The 13,305-nt window shown below is 35.0% G+C and overlaps 1 protein-coding gene across 15 annotated transcripts in view; it reads left to right on the top strand.

The window, feature by feature from the left end:
• The window catches only part of matn4 (matrilin 4), a 37,617-nt gene that overhangs the window by 5,964 nt on the left and 18,348 nt on the right, over positions 1-13,305 (top strand). For 9 of the 15 annotated variants that reach the window (XM_015401104.1, XM_015401113.1, XM_015401109.1 and 6 more), the window contains exons 2-8: positions 6,321-6,469; positions 8,036-8,211; positions 8,379-8,537; positions 8,826-9,057; positions 10,613-10,735; positions 11,019-11,141; positions 12,772-12,897. In XM_015401104.1, coding sequence (XP_015256590.1) covers positions 6,394-6,469; positions 8,036-8,211; positions 8,379-8,537; positions 8,826-9,057; positions 10,613-10,735; positions 11,019-11,141; positions 12,772-12,897 — 1,015 coding nt within the window. In that variant the 5' untranslated portion in view covers positions 6,321-6,393. The remainder of the gene's footprint in view (positions 1-6,320; positions 6,470-8,035; positions 8,212-8,378; positions 8,538-8,825; positions 9,058-10,612; positions 10,736-11,018; positions 11,142-12,771; positions 12,898-13,305) is intronic. The other 6 variants (XM_015401116.1, XM_015401117.1, XM_015401114.1 and 3 more) reach the window with 1 other exon arrangement.

The following is a 13,305-nucleotide window of genomic DNA, read 5'->3' as shown; positions in this document are numbered from 1 at the left end:
ATAGGACTGTTGACCTTTATTTCCTGTGATTGAACTTGTGATTATTAAAAAAAAACAACCAGATGTTTGGTGCAGTACTTGCACCTTCGTATTTTTGATACAGTCTGAAGTCAGTGATGGTGCTCACTTAATTTACCACTATGACTAAATACTGTTTATTATAAAATATCAATAAAAATAAACCTTGGAACAGTTGATGTCTAGTTTTATAATGTACTTTACTGAATATGGATTTTAAAAGCAGAACAACCAGTTTTATAAGGAAGATTTGCTTTTTTCCTTGTTTACATATAATACCATAAACCTTGTTTTATATTGAGGTTTTGGACCACAGCTCCGTTTCTGTTCTTCCCACAATCTATAAGCAGATGTCCCGCCTTTTACTTGCTTATTTTTATTTACTGATTTACATGTTATAGTTTTGTTAGCTGCACTTATTTAACAGAAAGAAAATATATTAAATTGTACAAACTGTGGTTGGTCTATATGATCCATGTGTTTCAGCACTGTTTTTGTAAAAATTGATTTCTGTATAAAGGAAATGTCTTATAATCAGACTTTTAAAACATAAACCTAACGCAGTAGGAAGTCCTTACAAGGCAAAGCTTAATGCTATGTTTTACCACACAAGAATAATGGTAAAATTTAATCCAACAGTCCATATATAACACCAACATCCCAATCTACAGTGCAAATTTAACCACATAAAGACACAAAGTTCTTTGCAAAAACATAAATTAATGCATTTTTTAACCAGTTCCCATCATTTCAAGAGTTTTGAACTATTTGCTGAAATCACACGGAAAAGCCTGAGAACAAAGGAGAAAACTTTCCAAGGGGCCATCTGAACTTAAATAGGATGTGTTGTATTTTCATTTTTTTTTTTTTGCCAAAATATAAAAATAAATATGTAGATTTCATCTGATGCAGTAATTTTTCTTGCATGCCAGCATAAGCCAATGCCAGCCTGGGCCCCAGCTATTCTTCAGAAGTAATTCTGTAAACTTAACGGCTGGTTGACGCTCCAGTATGTGGCATCAAAACGCCTCACAAACATTTTACTGCTGCCTTGTTTGATCTTACCTCTAAAGCATTTTTTCCAACTTTATTCAGACATTCAGTAACTGCACTGCATATGCAGTTTATTAAAAAACTACACAACACAGCCAATCTGTTGTTCGTGAATAAGTAGTTTTTTTTAAACAATCAAGGACCATATTGTTGTGATTTGTTTACAATGTTAATGAAAGGAAACAGGATCTCCATTCTCAATTTACAGCTTAGTAAAAGAGGCAATAATAATGGACCCAGTCACCACAATTTGCAGCTTTCCACACTGGTCAGTCAATGAGATGTTGAAAATGAAAATATTTGCTCTAGGCTGAATGATTCTCTATGTGGATAATTATAGAACATATGGCGGTGTATATGAGGCAGCAGTGTTGTGTGGGTTTAAGTGTCAGAGGGGTTGAGCAGCAGCAGCAGGATCGTAGTGGATCACTGTTTGGTAACTGAACAGTGACGTTGAGAGGAAGACTTAGTAGGAGGTGGTGGGTAAGGGGCATTTCACTACAGAAAGTTACACTGAGAGGCCTTTGTGCTTACGCTTAAGCTTATGTTTCAGGTTTTCTCATTACTGACTTGGATAATAAAAGGTCTCCTTTATTGACTTGTAGTGCAATTTATTTAAAATGGTGTATGCATTTATTTGTCTCTTTGTTTGTTCATGTATTTTTTAATATCAGAACTATTAGCAACCTCATTAATTGTTCATTATTCATTCATTGTTAAGCTAATGTTTCAACTTTTCTAATGCTTGAAACAAACAAGATCATCTCCCTGCTATCAGTGATTGCATCACCAAAGTCAGTTTCACATAATCTACAGATATCCATTTGGTTTGTAGCAGGCCACCTGGAGCCCATTGTGGCTGCTTATAGACATGTGGCCATGTAACAGGCCACATGTCATGCACAACTCAGACTGATACTTCAGCAGAGAAGGGGGCAGTAGTGTGCAGATAGAGACATACAATGGTTAGCTTATCTTTGCATTAGTTTCATGTTGTAATATCAATGGCCTCTGTTCACAATTTCACTACTTTCTGAACTTAAGGCAGATAATTTGTTTCCTGTCTTTCATTACTGGATGAAGTGATGAATCCAGATATGTCTGGCCATTGTCGTCATGGTTTGTGATATCAGAAACACACCTGGATTAATTAGTTCATCCAGTTATGAGAGACAGGAAATATATGAGCTGCCTTAAGTTCAGAAAGTAGTGGAGTTGTGCATGGAGCCCATTGTGGCTGCTTATGGACATATCTTTCCTTTCAATATTTATATTGGTTTATTGTCTCCAGTAGTTAGCTGACAAGCCCCAGGGTGAATTCACAAAGCACTCAAAAAATAACAAAAATAACTAATGCAGAAATAATGACACCAGGATTAAAACCCATTAAGTTCTACATCAAAAATCTCCAGCAATATACTGGTTGTTTAGGTAAATAAGACATGCTTCTAACAGAGTCCATCTTTTTCTGTTTTTTCTTTTTTTTTTTGTAAAATCCAAGAAAAGCTTTAAGGCTTCCTTTCTTCTGATTTACTAAAGAATCTGCCTTCCCTTTTATGCCTTTATATAAACTTTTTAAATTCTGGTGTTCACAGGCATAAAGCACCAGTGTTGTTTGTTAAGCTTTACAACACTGCCTGATAGTGGGTGTTTTTTGTAACTGCAAGTGAAATCTTGAACCAACAGGAGAAGCAGCTTTTGATATTCTGTTTGAAACCACTACTAAGGAGCCATCACATTTTTTTCTCCCGAAAACAAATTTTCTTCTTAATTGATAAGTAGAGATTTTACTCTGATCTCAAAAAGTGGATGCAAGCACTGGCAGTCCAAGAAGGTTGCAAATACCCACTTTAAACCCACTTTGGTTTCCTGAGCATTACTTTTAACCCCAGCTTTTGTGATGCCCTAAGCTGCCCACTGCTCCCTAAATGAGGGGTTAAATGCAGTGATCAAATTTCTTTGAAATACACATTTGTGGAAATCAATTAGGATGCTTATCCTTTTAAAGATAGAGAAAAGTTTGTTTTGTCAACAGTAAAAATAGAATATTTAGGGACTTTGGCAAGGGCCGTTTGTTAAAAGGACAGTGGTTAATTCCTGAAGTTGTTATGTCAGGGTTTTTGAGCCTATACTGCAAATATCATATCTGATATCCTAATCAAAATAAAAAATGTTGGTTAAAGATTCAAAGAATAAAAAAATAAAAATACCGGTAGCTTATTACAATTTTTATCTACACTATTGGAACAATTAATCAACTTGGAGTTTTCACTTCCCATTTTATTACTGCAAATTCTGCTGCTCTGTGACCAACTTGACTAAGGGCAAAAAAAGGTTTGATATCAAATCTTGACATTTTAGTGATTTCTGGCAAACCATATCCTTACACCTTTCCTTTTAGTTTTTACGTTTTTTATTTTTTAGAACCAGTAAAATCTTTTTTTTTTTTTTTAGTTTATTTTGCCAGAGGGAAAAATAACCCTGATAATTGAAAAATACATATAATTAATACAGGGTGTTAGTGTCCTTAGGCTTATAAAACATTTACTGAATACACATTAGCCTTTAAATGTCTCATGGTTGTTAAGTGTGCATAGATAATGAGGATACAGTCAAAACTATGGACAGTCTTTGAAACAAGGAAAACATTTTTTTGGACAGAAGGATTTCTTTTAAGCTGCAAAAATGCAGAGCTTGTCAGAATGGTTTTTACTACTCTTCACCCAAAGAGATGAAAATGTTTAATTATACCTCGCTGGAAGCTAAACTAAGTTGTTAAGAGGAGGTTTAAAAATGGGTTTTCAGACTTCAATCTGGTCTGCCCCCGTAACATGGCTAAATCAAATTATATCTTTATAATTGGGATTCTGTAGAAGTTGACTGCATGCTAAGATATTCTGAAGTCTGACAGCACACAACATTTTCAAACTGCTATTTTACTAGAGTTAATTACACAAAGGATCCATTATTGATTTATTTAATAAAACCTTTGAATTAAATTCATAGCAGTGGAATTTGGGAGAGTTAAAAAAAACAACACTTTTTTGTCTCTTGCTTTTTTGTTGTTTGTTATTTAATTTGATAAACGTAATGTTCCCAAACATTCCCATCAGCGATGTACTGTGTTCTATTGTTTTGTTCCTTTAGCTAAACTAAGATACGAATTGTCTCATGATTTATTAGGCAAAAGACTGTTTTAATCATTCAAACATTTTATGTTTTCTCATTAGAATGGAATTTCTGTCCAGTAAATAACAGCTTTAAACGGCATCAGCATTCTAACATTATATTTACAAGTGCTTTTATTTTTACCTGGGTGACACTCAGGGGTCTTTCTTGTGACAGTGTATTAAATGACTTATCAGGTTTGAAAAAAAATGGGGATGATGATTGGGTCTAATTAATGTTTCATGCTTTTGTGACTTTTAGGTTTGATGACATTAAAATGTAAAACTATTTGCCATTTAAAGAAGATGCAGACTCCGCAGACAGCGCTGTGGCTCCGTTTAAACAAGATGTATTTCTGATCTTATTCAGTGAGGACAAATGTTTCACTAAGAATGTAAAAAGAATGAATAATGTATTCCAGATGTTTGGCTGAACTTTTATTATCTACAAATGTGCACCTTTAAAAATATTAAAAAGTGACAAAACTGAAGAAAAAAAGAGGAAGCAGGCTAAGAGGAAGAACAGATGATGAGGAGACAAACTGAGACAAAAAGCAGAGACAAGAAGCAGAGAAAAGGTCTTTTGTGCTCTGCTACATCTGTTGACTCATGACTCTGACCTGAGCTCATGGTGATTCCAGTTTCTGTCTACCAGTCTGAAAGAGATTAACTCCTACTGGATGGTCTCAGTGGACCTAAGAACAGAGAGGTGGCTTTCATGCTGTGTGTCTGAGTTAACCGGGTTCCCAGAACATAAACACATTCCAGACATCATCATTACCCCTTTGCTACGGAGCTGATAGCCTACAGGGTTACTGAAAGACACACAGGCTGATCAGGCATCAGTGTGTGTTTCTCTTCAGCCTTCTATTAGCAGAAGCATGTATTACACCTTCAACAGGTGTTTGCAGCCAAGTGGTTTATGATGGGGCAGGGCTGGAATGTCCCACCACAGCACCAGCCATCAGAATACAAAGGAGGGGATTCTGCAGGAATCCCTTTCCCCTTAAAGACTGTGTTTAGCACCAACAAATCAAATGAAGCAGAACAAAATAATATCTTCAATGATGCACTACTATACGATTATCAGGAAGAGAGATAAAGTACCCTTTGTATGTTTACCAGTCTACTTTAATGATAATATTATACCATCAGTAAAGCAAGATATTTAAAGTATTTAGATACAAACTGCTTTAGTACAACCAAAACAGAACTTGCAAATTTAAGTTTCAGGTAAAAACTAAAGGACTCTATTTAAGACGTACAGAAGATTGGCTCCAAAGTTCAGCAGTTGGTAATTCATTTGACCCACAGAAAGAAATACCTGAACAGGAAGCCAGCATGTGTGTCTTTTTGTATGGAATTTTCTGAGTTTTCTCTTGCTACTTCAGGCAAATCCCAGACCACTTATGTTAGGTCGACTGTCCATTGTTAATTAGCCTTAGGTGTGCATGTCTGTGCTCCATTCTATGTACTGTATCTCCATGATGGGAGGATGACAAGTCTGATGAATAGGCAGGTATTAAAAAAGTGTATGGATGAATATATATATATATATTTTTGCATGTAATATAAAATAAAAAATTGGAAGTATGCTCAACATTGACCTTTAGAAAATCAAAACTACCTAGAAAAAATATATATATTTTTCCCTTTGATGAATAAAAGCTTGATTTTCATCTAATGTTGACCATATCAGCTTTAAAGTTAGGTCCTGCAGACAGTCCCAGCTTTATTCTTACACACCTAAAAAGGAAGCCAAACAGTGGCAGAATAAAAGTTCTATTTGACTATTTTCCCAGTTAATTTTGATTTTTTTTTTTTTGCTGTGAGGTCAATGTTAGAGTTATTAACAAAGACTTAGCCTTTGTGAGATTGATCATCTTTTTTTGTTATCTCTTTAAACTAACTATCATTACTTATTAATCCCAACATTGACACTAGATTTAATCCAGCTCTTCTGTTTGAATTCTTTCCGCTTGGTCTTCCGCTTCCTTCAAAACATCCCCTTAAACTTGTCTCAGTTCTGTATCTTTCTCTCTGATTTACATCTTGCTGACCCTCCATGTTTCATCCTTACAGTTTATCCATCTCCAGTGGAGCCAAGTAGAGCAGCGGGTGAACGTTCTGGAAACTCGTGATAATCAGGGTGAAAATGGGAAACCTTAGAGCATTGAGCTGCTTCATTCTTTTGATCCTCGTGGTTTTCACCACAGCAAGACCAAAATCAGGTCAGTGTTCTTTTTCTGGATCTATTTACTGAGTTTCATTAGCACAATATTGTCTTTTAATTTTCTGACAAATATGTGACTCACAATACAGTCAATGATTGTTTACAGAAAAATGTCAATCATCAACTACTTTTAAATTAAATTTTAAATAATGTGTTGGTTTTGGTTTAATTCATATTCCATCTGCAGATGATTTCATGGACAGAGAAAAGACTCACAGATGTGCTTAAACATGAATATTCCTCATGTCTGTTTGTAACTAAAGTTGGATTCAAAGACACTTTCATACGCCTTCTTCCACTGACTGTATCTGTCTGGGCTGAAACTGTGGGTGTGCATTAATCAAGATGTCCCTTTCAGCTTAAAATCAGATGTTAAAACTCACACGCATTCATGGCTACAGTCTATTCTAACCATAATGAGCATTCAGGGGCAGCCCTCATGTTTCTGCCTTTCTGAAAATACAGTAGTCTATTGTATCATGAATAGGTGAAGTTATTCTATATGTTTTTATCATTTGTCATTTTATTACAACCTCGTTCAAACAGTGTGGAATCAAGATTAGTCTGAGTATAGCTCTTAAATTATATATGAATAACATTCCATATAGGAGCTTTTTAAATAATCATCTCAGAGCAATGTGAGCACTATCACAATTCTTAACAAGTAAAGTCTTTATCTCTCAAAAGCAAACTGCAAATAAATATTTACCACAGTCTAAAAATTTTATATTTGTTCTTTGGTCAAAAGATGTTAAACTGTGTGATACTAAATCCTTCCAGGCAGGATGTGCTGCAGGCTGAAGACAGGTCTTTCCTTAGACACACCTGAATTATATAATGAGGTTATTAGCAGGAATCTGATTAACTTAACTGCATGTGAATTATGTGTAACTATATCAATAAATTGATGGTGGACGAATATTTATTTATTTATTTTTTACCCCGACTCACATACTCTTCTACAAAGCTGAGTTTCAATAGGAACTTGCTACAATGCAAATGTCATTAATTTGAGATACCTAAGAAAGCTGATCTAACACCTAAATGACCTGTAAAATCCAACTGACCTGTTCAATTCAGTTAATTTTTATTTCTATATCACCAATTTACAACACGTGTCATCTCAAGGCACTTTACAGAGACAATTCAACCAGATCATACAGTCAAATTGATTCAAAGTTTTCTATCTAAGGAAAACCAGTTGATTGCATTGACTCATTAACCGGATAGCAATCCCTAACAAAAAGCATGCATGCAGTGACAGTAGAGAGGAACAACTCCCAGTCTCAGTGTGTGCAGCAATCTGCCAAGTGGGGTTCAAGGAGACAGAAGCAGAGATACAAAAGGCAACTGTCAATAAGCTCCACAGGGAACACACAGCCAGGTTGATGGGAGAGAAAGATGCTTTGGAAATGAAAGGGTTAGATTTACATTTGTCTACCTTGGATAATCGTGGTAGCATTCTTTTTTCTTGGACTAAATTTTTTATTTTATTTTCTTTAAAGAAAGGATCCATTTCTTTTTAACTACCCTCTTTAACAGCCTTTATTAACTTATCTTTTAGGTCCAGATCAGAAATGTAAGTCTGGTCCTGTGGATCTGGTCTTCCTTATTGACAGCTCCCGCAGCGTAAGACCACATGAGTTTGAGACCATGCGGAAGTTCATGATCGACATCCTGAACACCCTGGACATTGGACCCGACAGCACAAGAGTGGGAGTCGTTCAGTACTCCAGCCAGGTACTGTATGCACTGTATCGTCCAAAAGCTTTTGGGGTTGATTTTTTCATAGGTCTCAGTATTCTGTTTGCTTAGATTCCTGAATTAGCAAATTTTTCTTATAAAGAATGGTTGAAATTATTTTGTCAATTTTGTCAATAATCAATAATCATCTCCTGTTTGCTCAGGTGCGCAATGAGTTCTCCCTGAAGACCCACAGCAAGCTGGAGAACATGGTGAAAGCCATCAATGAGATTGTTCCACTAGCTCAAGGCACCATGACAGGCCTCGCCATCAGATATTTGATGAACGAAGCTTTCAGTCCCGGGCAGGGAGACAGACCAAAGGTAAATATGACACAACTTTCTGTCCTCAGTTAAAGTGGGCCTATTTTATTTGGTTGAATTCTTTCTCAACCATCTTTGATATTGCATTTTAGCCAACTTTCCTGGTATTGTTATTTTTTCGCCAATAAAAGTCGTTAAAATGTTATTCAGATGTTATCCATGGCTTCAAAAGAGAACCTGCTTTTAGCAGAGGATTTTATTGGTAGTTTATGCACTTATTGTTTAGTACCTTAAACAGGCGCTCATCCTGCTTTACAGCTGAAATGTTATGATTTTCTTCCTGGCTAGGTGCCCAACGTGGCAGTGATTGTGACAGATGGACGTCCTCAGGACCGTGTGGCAGAGGTGGCAACTGAGGCAAGAGAAAAAGGCATTGAGATCTATGCTGTGGGAGTAGCAAGAGCCGATATGACATCACTAAGAGCCATGGCCTCCCCGCCCTTTGAAGACCATGTCTTCCTGGTTGAAAGGTTTGACCTCATCCACCAGTTTGGACTACAATTCCAAGACAAGCTCTGTGGTGAGACTGCTGAACAGAAACTCACAGCTTTTTACAGTACAGTTACTTTTGATGTTAACATTTTAAAACATATTTCTAAACACAAATTACATGTTATTTAAGTAAAAAAGTTTTAGCTATTTTCATTAATCTTTACAAGAAAATCTGTGTTGTGCTGCCTAAAACGTTTCGATAATTTCATTAGATAGCCTAAACTACCCTGTGAATAAAACCGTAAAAAAAATAAAAATTCCTTATTTCTATAGGAATGGGAAACTCTGACTCAGGACAATTTTAAATATGTTCTTGAGCTCTTAAATCACCAGTATTTTGGAAAGTTCATCTTTCTGGATTTGAGATCATGTTTTAATAAAAGTCCCATTTAAACCTTCACATTTATTGAATAAATGGATTACTAGTTCATGAAGTCATGTTCACAGTGCATAGGGGACCCGGTATTCTGAAATGTCATGCTGCTGGCTTTTATTGGGCCAAACTAACTTTCTTTGTGGAATCGAAAATAAATAATGTTTATCCTGAAGGTTAAGAAAATCCCCATCTCACTGCTAAAATGTTTTATAGATTTCATACCAGACTTTCCAAATCCCTTTAGTCTGAGGTATTTTGCACAAACAGGAGCTTTACTGAACTGAACTCTGACTCTAAAAATACAGGCGGCTAGTTTGTTAGAATATATTTTCATGTAAAGAAAAATAGTAACCTGAATAGATGGGAAATTTGTGATTGTTTTTTATTTGTGGAAATTAAAAGATGGGATGACTTTGGTCAAGAACTTAAAACTAAAATTACATCTTAATTTACCTGCAAAAAAATATGACAGTGTTGTTTTATTAGCTTTGCTCCAAAAGGGTCAAATTATCATTACCACACCTTAGTAAAAACGTATCAGAATAGATTTTAATGCCACCACCATTTAGATTTAGAGTTATGAGTAGTAGCATTTTTCTAATGTGTTGACTTACATGTAGAGTGAGTTTTTCTCATTTGAACGGAAGATTCTCCTTTAGGTTTTCTGTGTAGCTTTTAACTTCTGATAAACTAAATACAGTTGTTCCCATGTCATCTTTTAACCACATCTGTCTTCATGCTACCTTTTCCTAAATTTCCCCTTAAAATATTCTCCATATGTGACCCTTATATGTTTCTTTATATTAATGCTCAACTTACAAGACCTCACAGTTTAGAAGAACTTTTAATATCTTGTTGGGAGTGATAGGAGTGAAATGCTAAATATATTGCTAATGTTATATAAGTTGTACATCTTTTAAGTTTTTTTTTACTTTATTCTTGAACTTTCTGGTGTATTCATTACTCTGCATTATCTTGTTTATTCATTAATGCCTTTTTAACAAATGTTATTAAGGTAAAGGAGCATGAATACAATTTTACAGAATGTTAGACTTTTTATTTGTCCAGATTTGCTGCTCATTGTGAAAATCTATGACATAAAATCCCATAAAAAATCTGCTTACAGTTGTGGTTTTCACATTACTAACTACAATAATATTTCAGTGTTGTTGCATGAAAGCTAAATTTGTTTTGAAATGTGCTGCAGGTATTGATCTGTGTTCTGAGTCTGAGCACGGCTGCGAACATCTCTGTGAAAGCACGCCAGGATCCTACATCTGCCACTGCTTGCCTGGATACAGACTTAATGCTGATGGGAAAACATGCTCTGGTAAAGATATTACCAAGATTTAAATTGAGTTTAAAAAATCAAGGCGGACTATTTATTCCAGATTATCCCTTAAAATCATAAATTAATAATTAAAATGATCTGCAAAGTCTTTAGGAAACATATTCATTAGTTTTTTTAATTGCGTAGACTGTGCAGACATCCCCAGTAAAACGTGGTAAATGAGAAACATGCATGATATTTTTTATTATTATAGAAAATTAGAGAGCTAATTACGATTTATACATATGAATCTATATAATTTTTTTCTCCCTGTTTTTTTCAGCCATCGATCTGTGTGCGGAGGGAAAGCACGACTGCCAACAGATCTGCATCAGCTCACCTGGTTCCTTCACCTGTGATTGCAACCGAGGCCACCAGCTGAATGATGATGAGAAGACGTGCTCACGTTAGTCTCACACACCCTTATAACTCTTTATATGTTCCATTGTGACACATACAATTAAACTGCTGCTATCTTTTCATATTAATCAAAATGTTATTTGCATGAATTCATGTTGAACAGATTTTCATTCAAATGGAAATGAGTTTTTCTAAGTTTTACTTAAAGCTCTTTGGCTCAGCGGAATAGTTTTCATGTCTGATGCCGTATGTAATCGGAACCATAAATATTTTTTTAGCTCTATGGCAGCCATTAGTTGGATATAAATAGAAGCAGTAGGAATTTGATTAAGGCAATATATCTGGAAATTTAGATAATATTTAAAATATAATTGTTTAAAAAAGTTATGTCAGATCAGACTACTTGGTTTATATGTATATAGTCTATATTTAGTTATGAGTCCTTTTCATTATGCCAGTGGAATATATTTTAGCTGTTTGCTATACAAATATCGATGTGTGACATTTGTTACAAAGCTTTGATTCAGAGATTATTTTTTATAATTAGTTTATGAAAAGTGAAATATATTAAGATAAATATCATATTTATCGCCATTCAGCCTAAAATAATCAAGATATTATTAATGGTTCAAATCACCCCGACCTTGTAGGAGTAGAGTTTGTAAATCCAACATGTTTTTTTCTTTTTTTGCTGTGACTTCAAATGGGTTTAAATTTCCCAGTCACACTGAAATGTACATTTTTTGGCTGACTTCATGCAAATCTCAAAGCTTTGCTGAATTTCTTTTGCTTCACACTAAAACTAGATGCAAACTTACCAAACCATTTTGCCAGGCTGTAGCTTCGCTTGCCCTGTCTTTTTTTCATTCAGTGAGAATGGTCAAAGGATGGTCTTTAACATTTCACTGCCATCATTTTTTCAAAGGCATTTGTTGGTGTTCTTCATGAATTTCTATTGCTTCACCAAGTGTATATACAGTAAAACATTAACTAAGGCAAATATCATAAAACATTATGGTGTTTACATTATATCAATTATCCTTTTGGATTAACAACATACATGTTAGAGAAGGAAAATTATCAGAATCGCAATGCATATAATCCCATACATGTCTGTAATATCCTTCCACAAAAAATGATTACAGTACTTGTGAAAATATTTATTTTCTTTAGAAGTAGCTTACCTTTTAAATCTGCCTAAAAACAATACAACATAAAAACAATGGCAGCCAGTATCATGAGAATGTTGAAACAACCATAAAACCCAGGCTTATGCAGAGGTTAGTATGTTTGCACAGCCACTCATTACAGTTGCAGTGAGGCAAGCAACACCTGGAGCTGATGATCGTGTGGACAAAAAATTAAGATGCTTTTAGACCTTTAGGTAAAGTCAGACCCACCACTCTGTTTTTAAGTCATGCAGATCTTCAAAGTCTGAGAACTGTGTGATTGCTGCCAACAGAAAAATGTGTTTTAATGACAGATTGTCAGCTATTGTGATTTATAACAACAGGAGAACAGGGACTACTTAGAGGTTGCTGCTGATTGCATATGTGAAACTGATTATTATATTTCTCTCACCATGTTGTAAAAGTGTTCTCACAGTGTTCTTTCAGGAAAAAAAGATGTTTCATCTGTACACATGAGATTTAACATAATGGATGTATGTAATTTAGCTATTGACCTGTGCGCTGAGGGAAAACATGACTGTCAACAAGTGTGTGTCTACATGGGCCCGGGTTTCTTCACCTGCGACTGCAACGAGGGATACAGACTCAATGAGGATGAGAAGAGCTGTGCACGTTAGTCAAACCTTATAAAAAATATTACAGGAAAGGATCTAATTTTTACCCACTTTCATCACTTTCTCTGTGAAGAAGTTGCATAGCCTTTTTTCTTAATGTCCAATTACAAGAAATTTACTAAAATTTGTTTGAGCTTTCTTCAATCTCAGAAGTGCACATAAATTTCATCTCATTGGTGCTTTTTAACTTGAATTTGAAACGGTGTGACTTTGGTTAAACATTCAGAGTATCTTTCTACAATTGTATGACAATAGTTTTCTGCAAAGTTTTTATACCCTTCGAGGCAGAATTGTATGGGACTGAGATCAGTTATTTCTGATGGACACTCCAACAAACTAATTTTCTAGACCTTAAGCCATTTTGTAACTAGTTTATAGGTATGATCAAGACAATGGTCTCCATTCA

This window comes from Cyprinodon variegatus, unplaced genomic scaffold (assembly GCF_000732505.1).
Source record: "Cyprinodon variegatus isolate N-32 unplaced genomic scaffold, C_variegatus-1.0 Scaffold1184, whole genome shotgun sequence".
In the NCBI taxonomy this organism is placed as follows: domain Eukaryota; kingdom Metazoa; phylum Chordata; class Actinopteri; order Cyprinodontiformes; family Cyprinodontidae; genus Cyprinodon; species Cyprinodon variegatus.
Note: the sequence above shows the minus strand (reverse complement) of the source record. Positions and strands in the feature narration are given on the sequence as shown.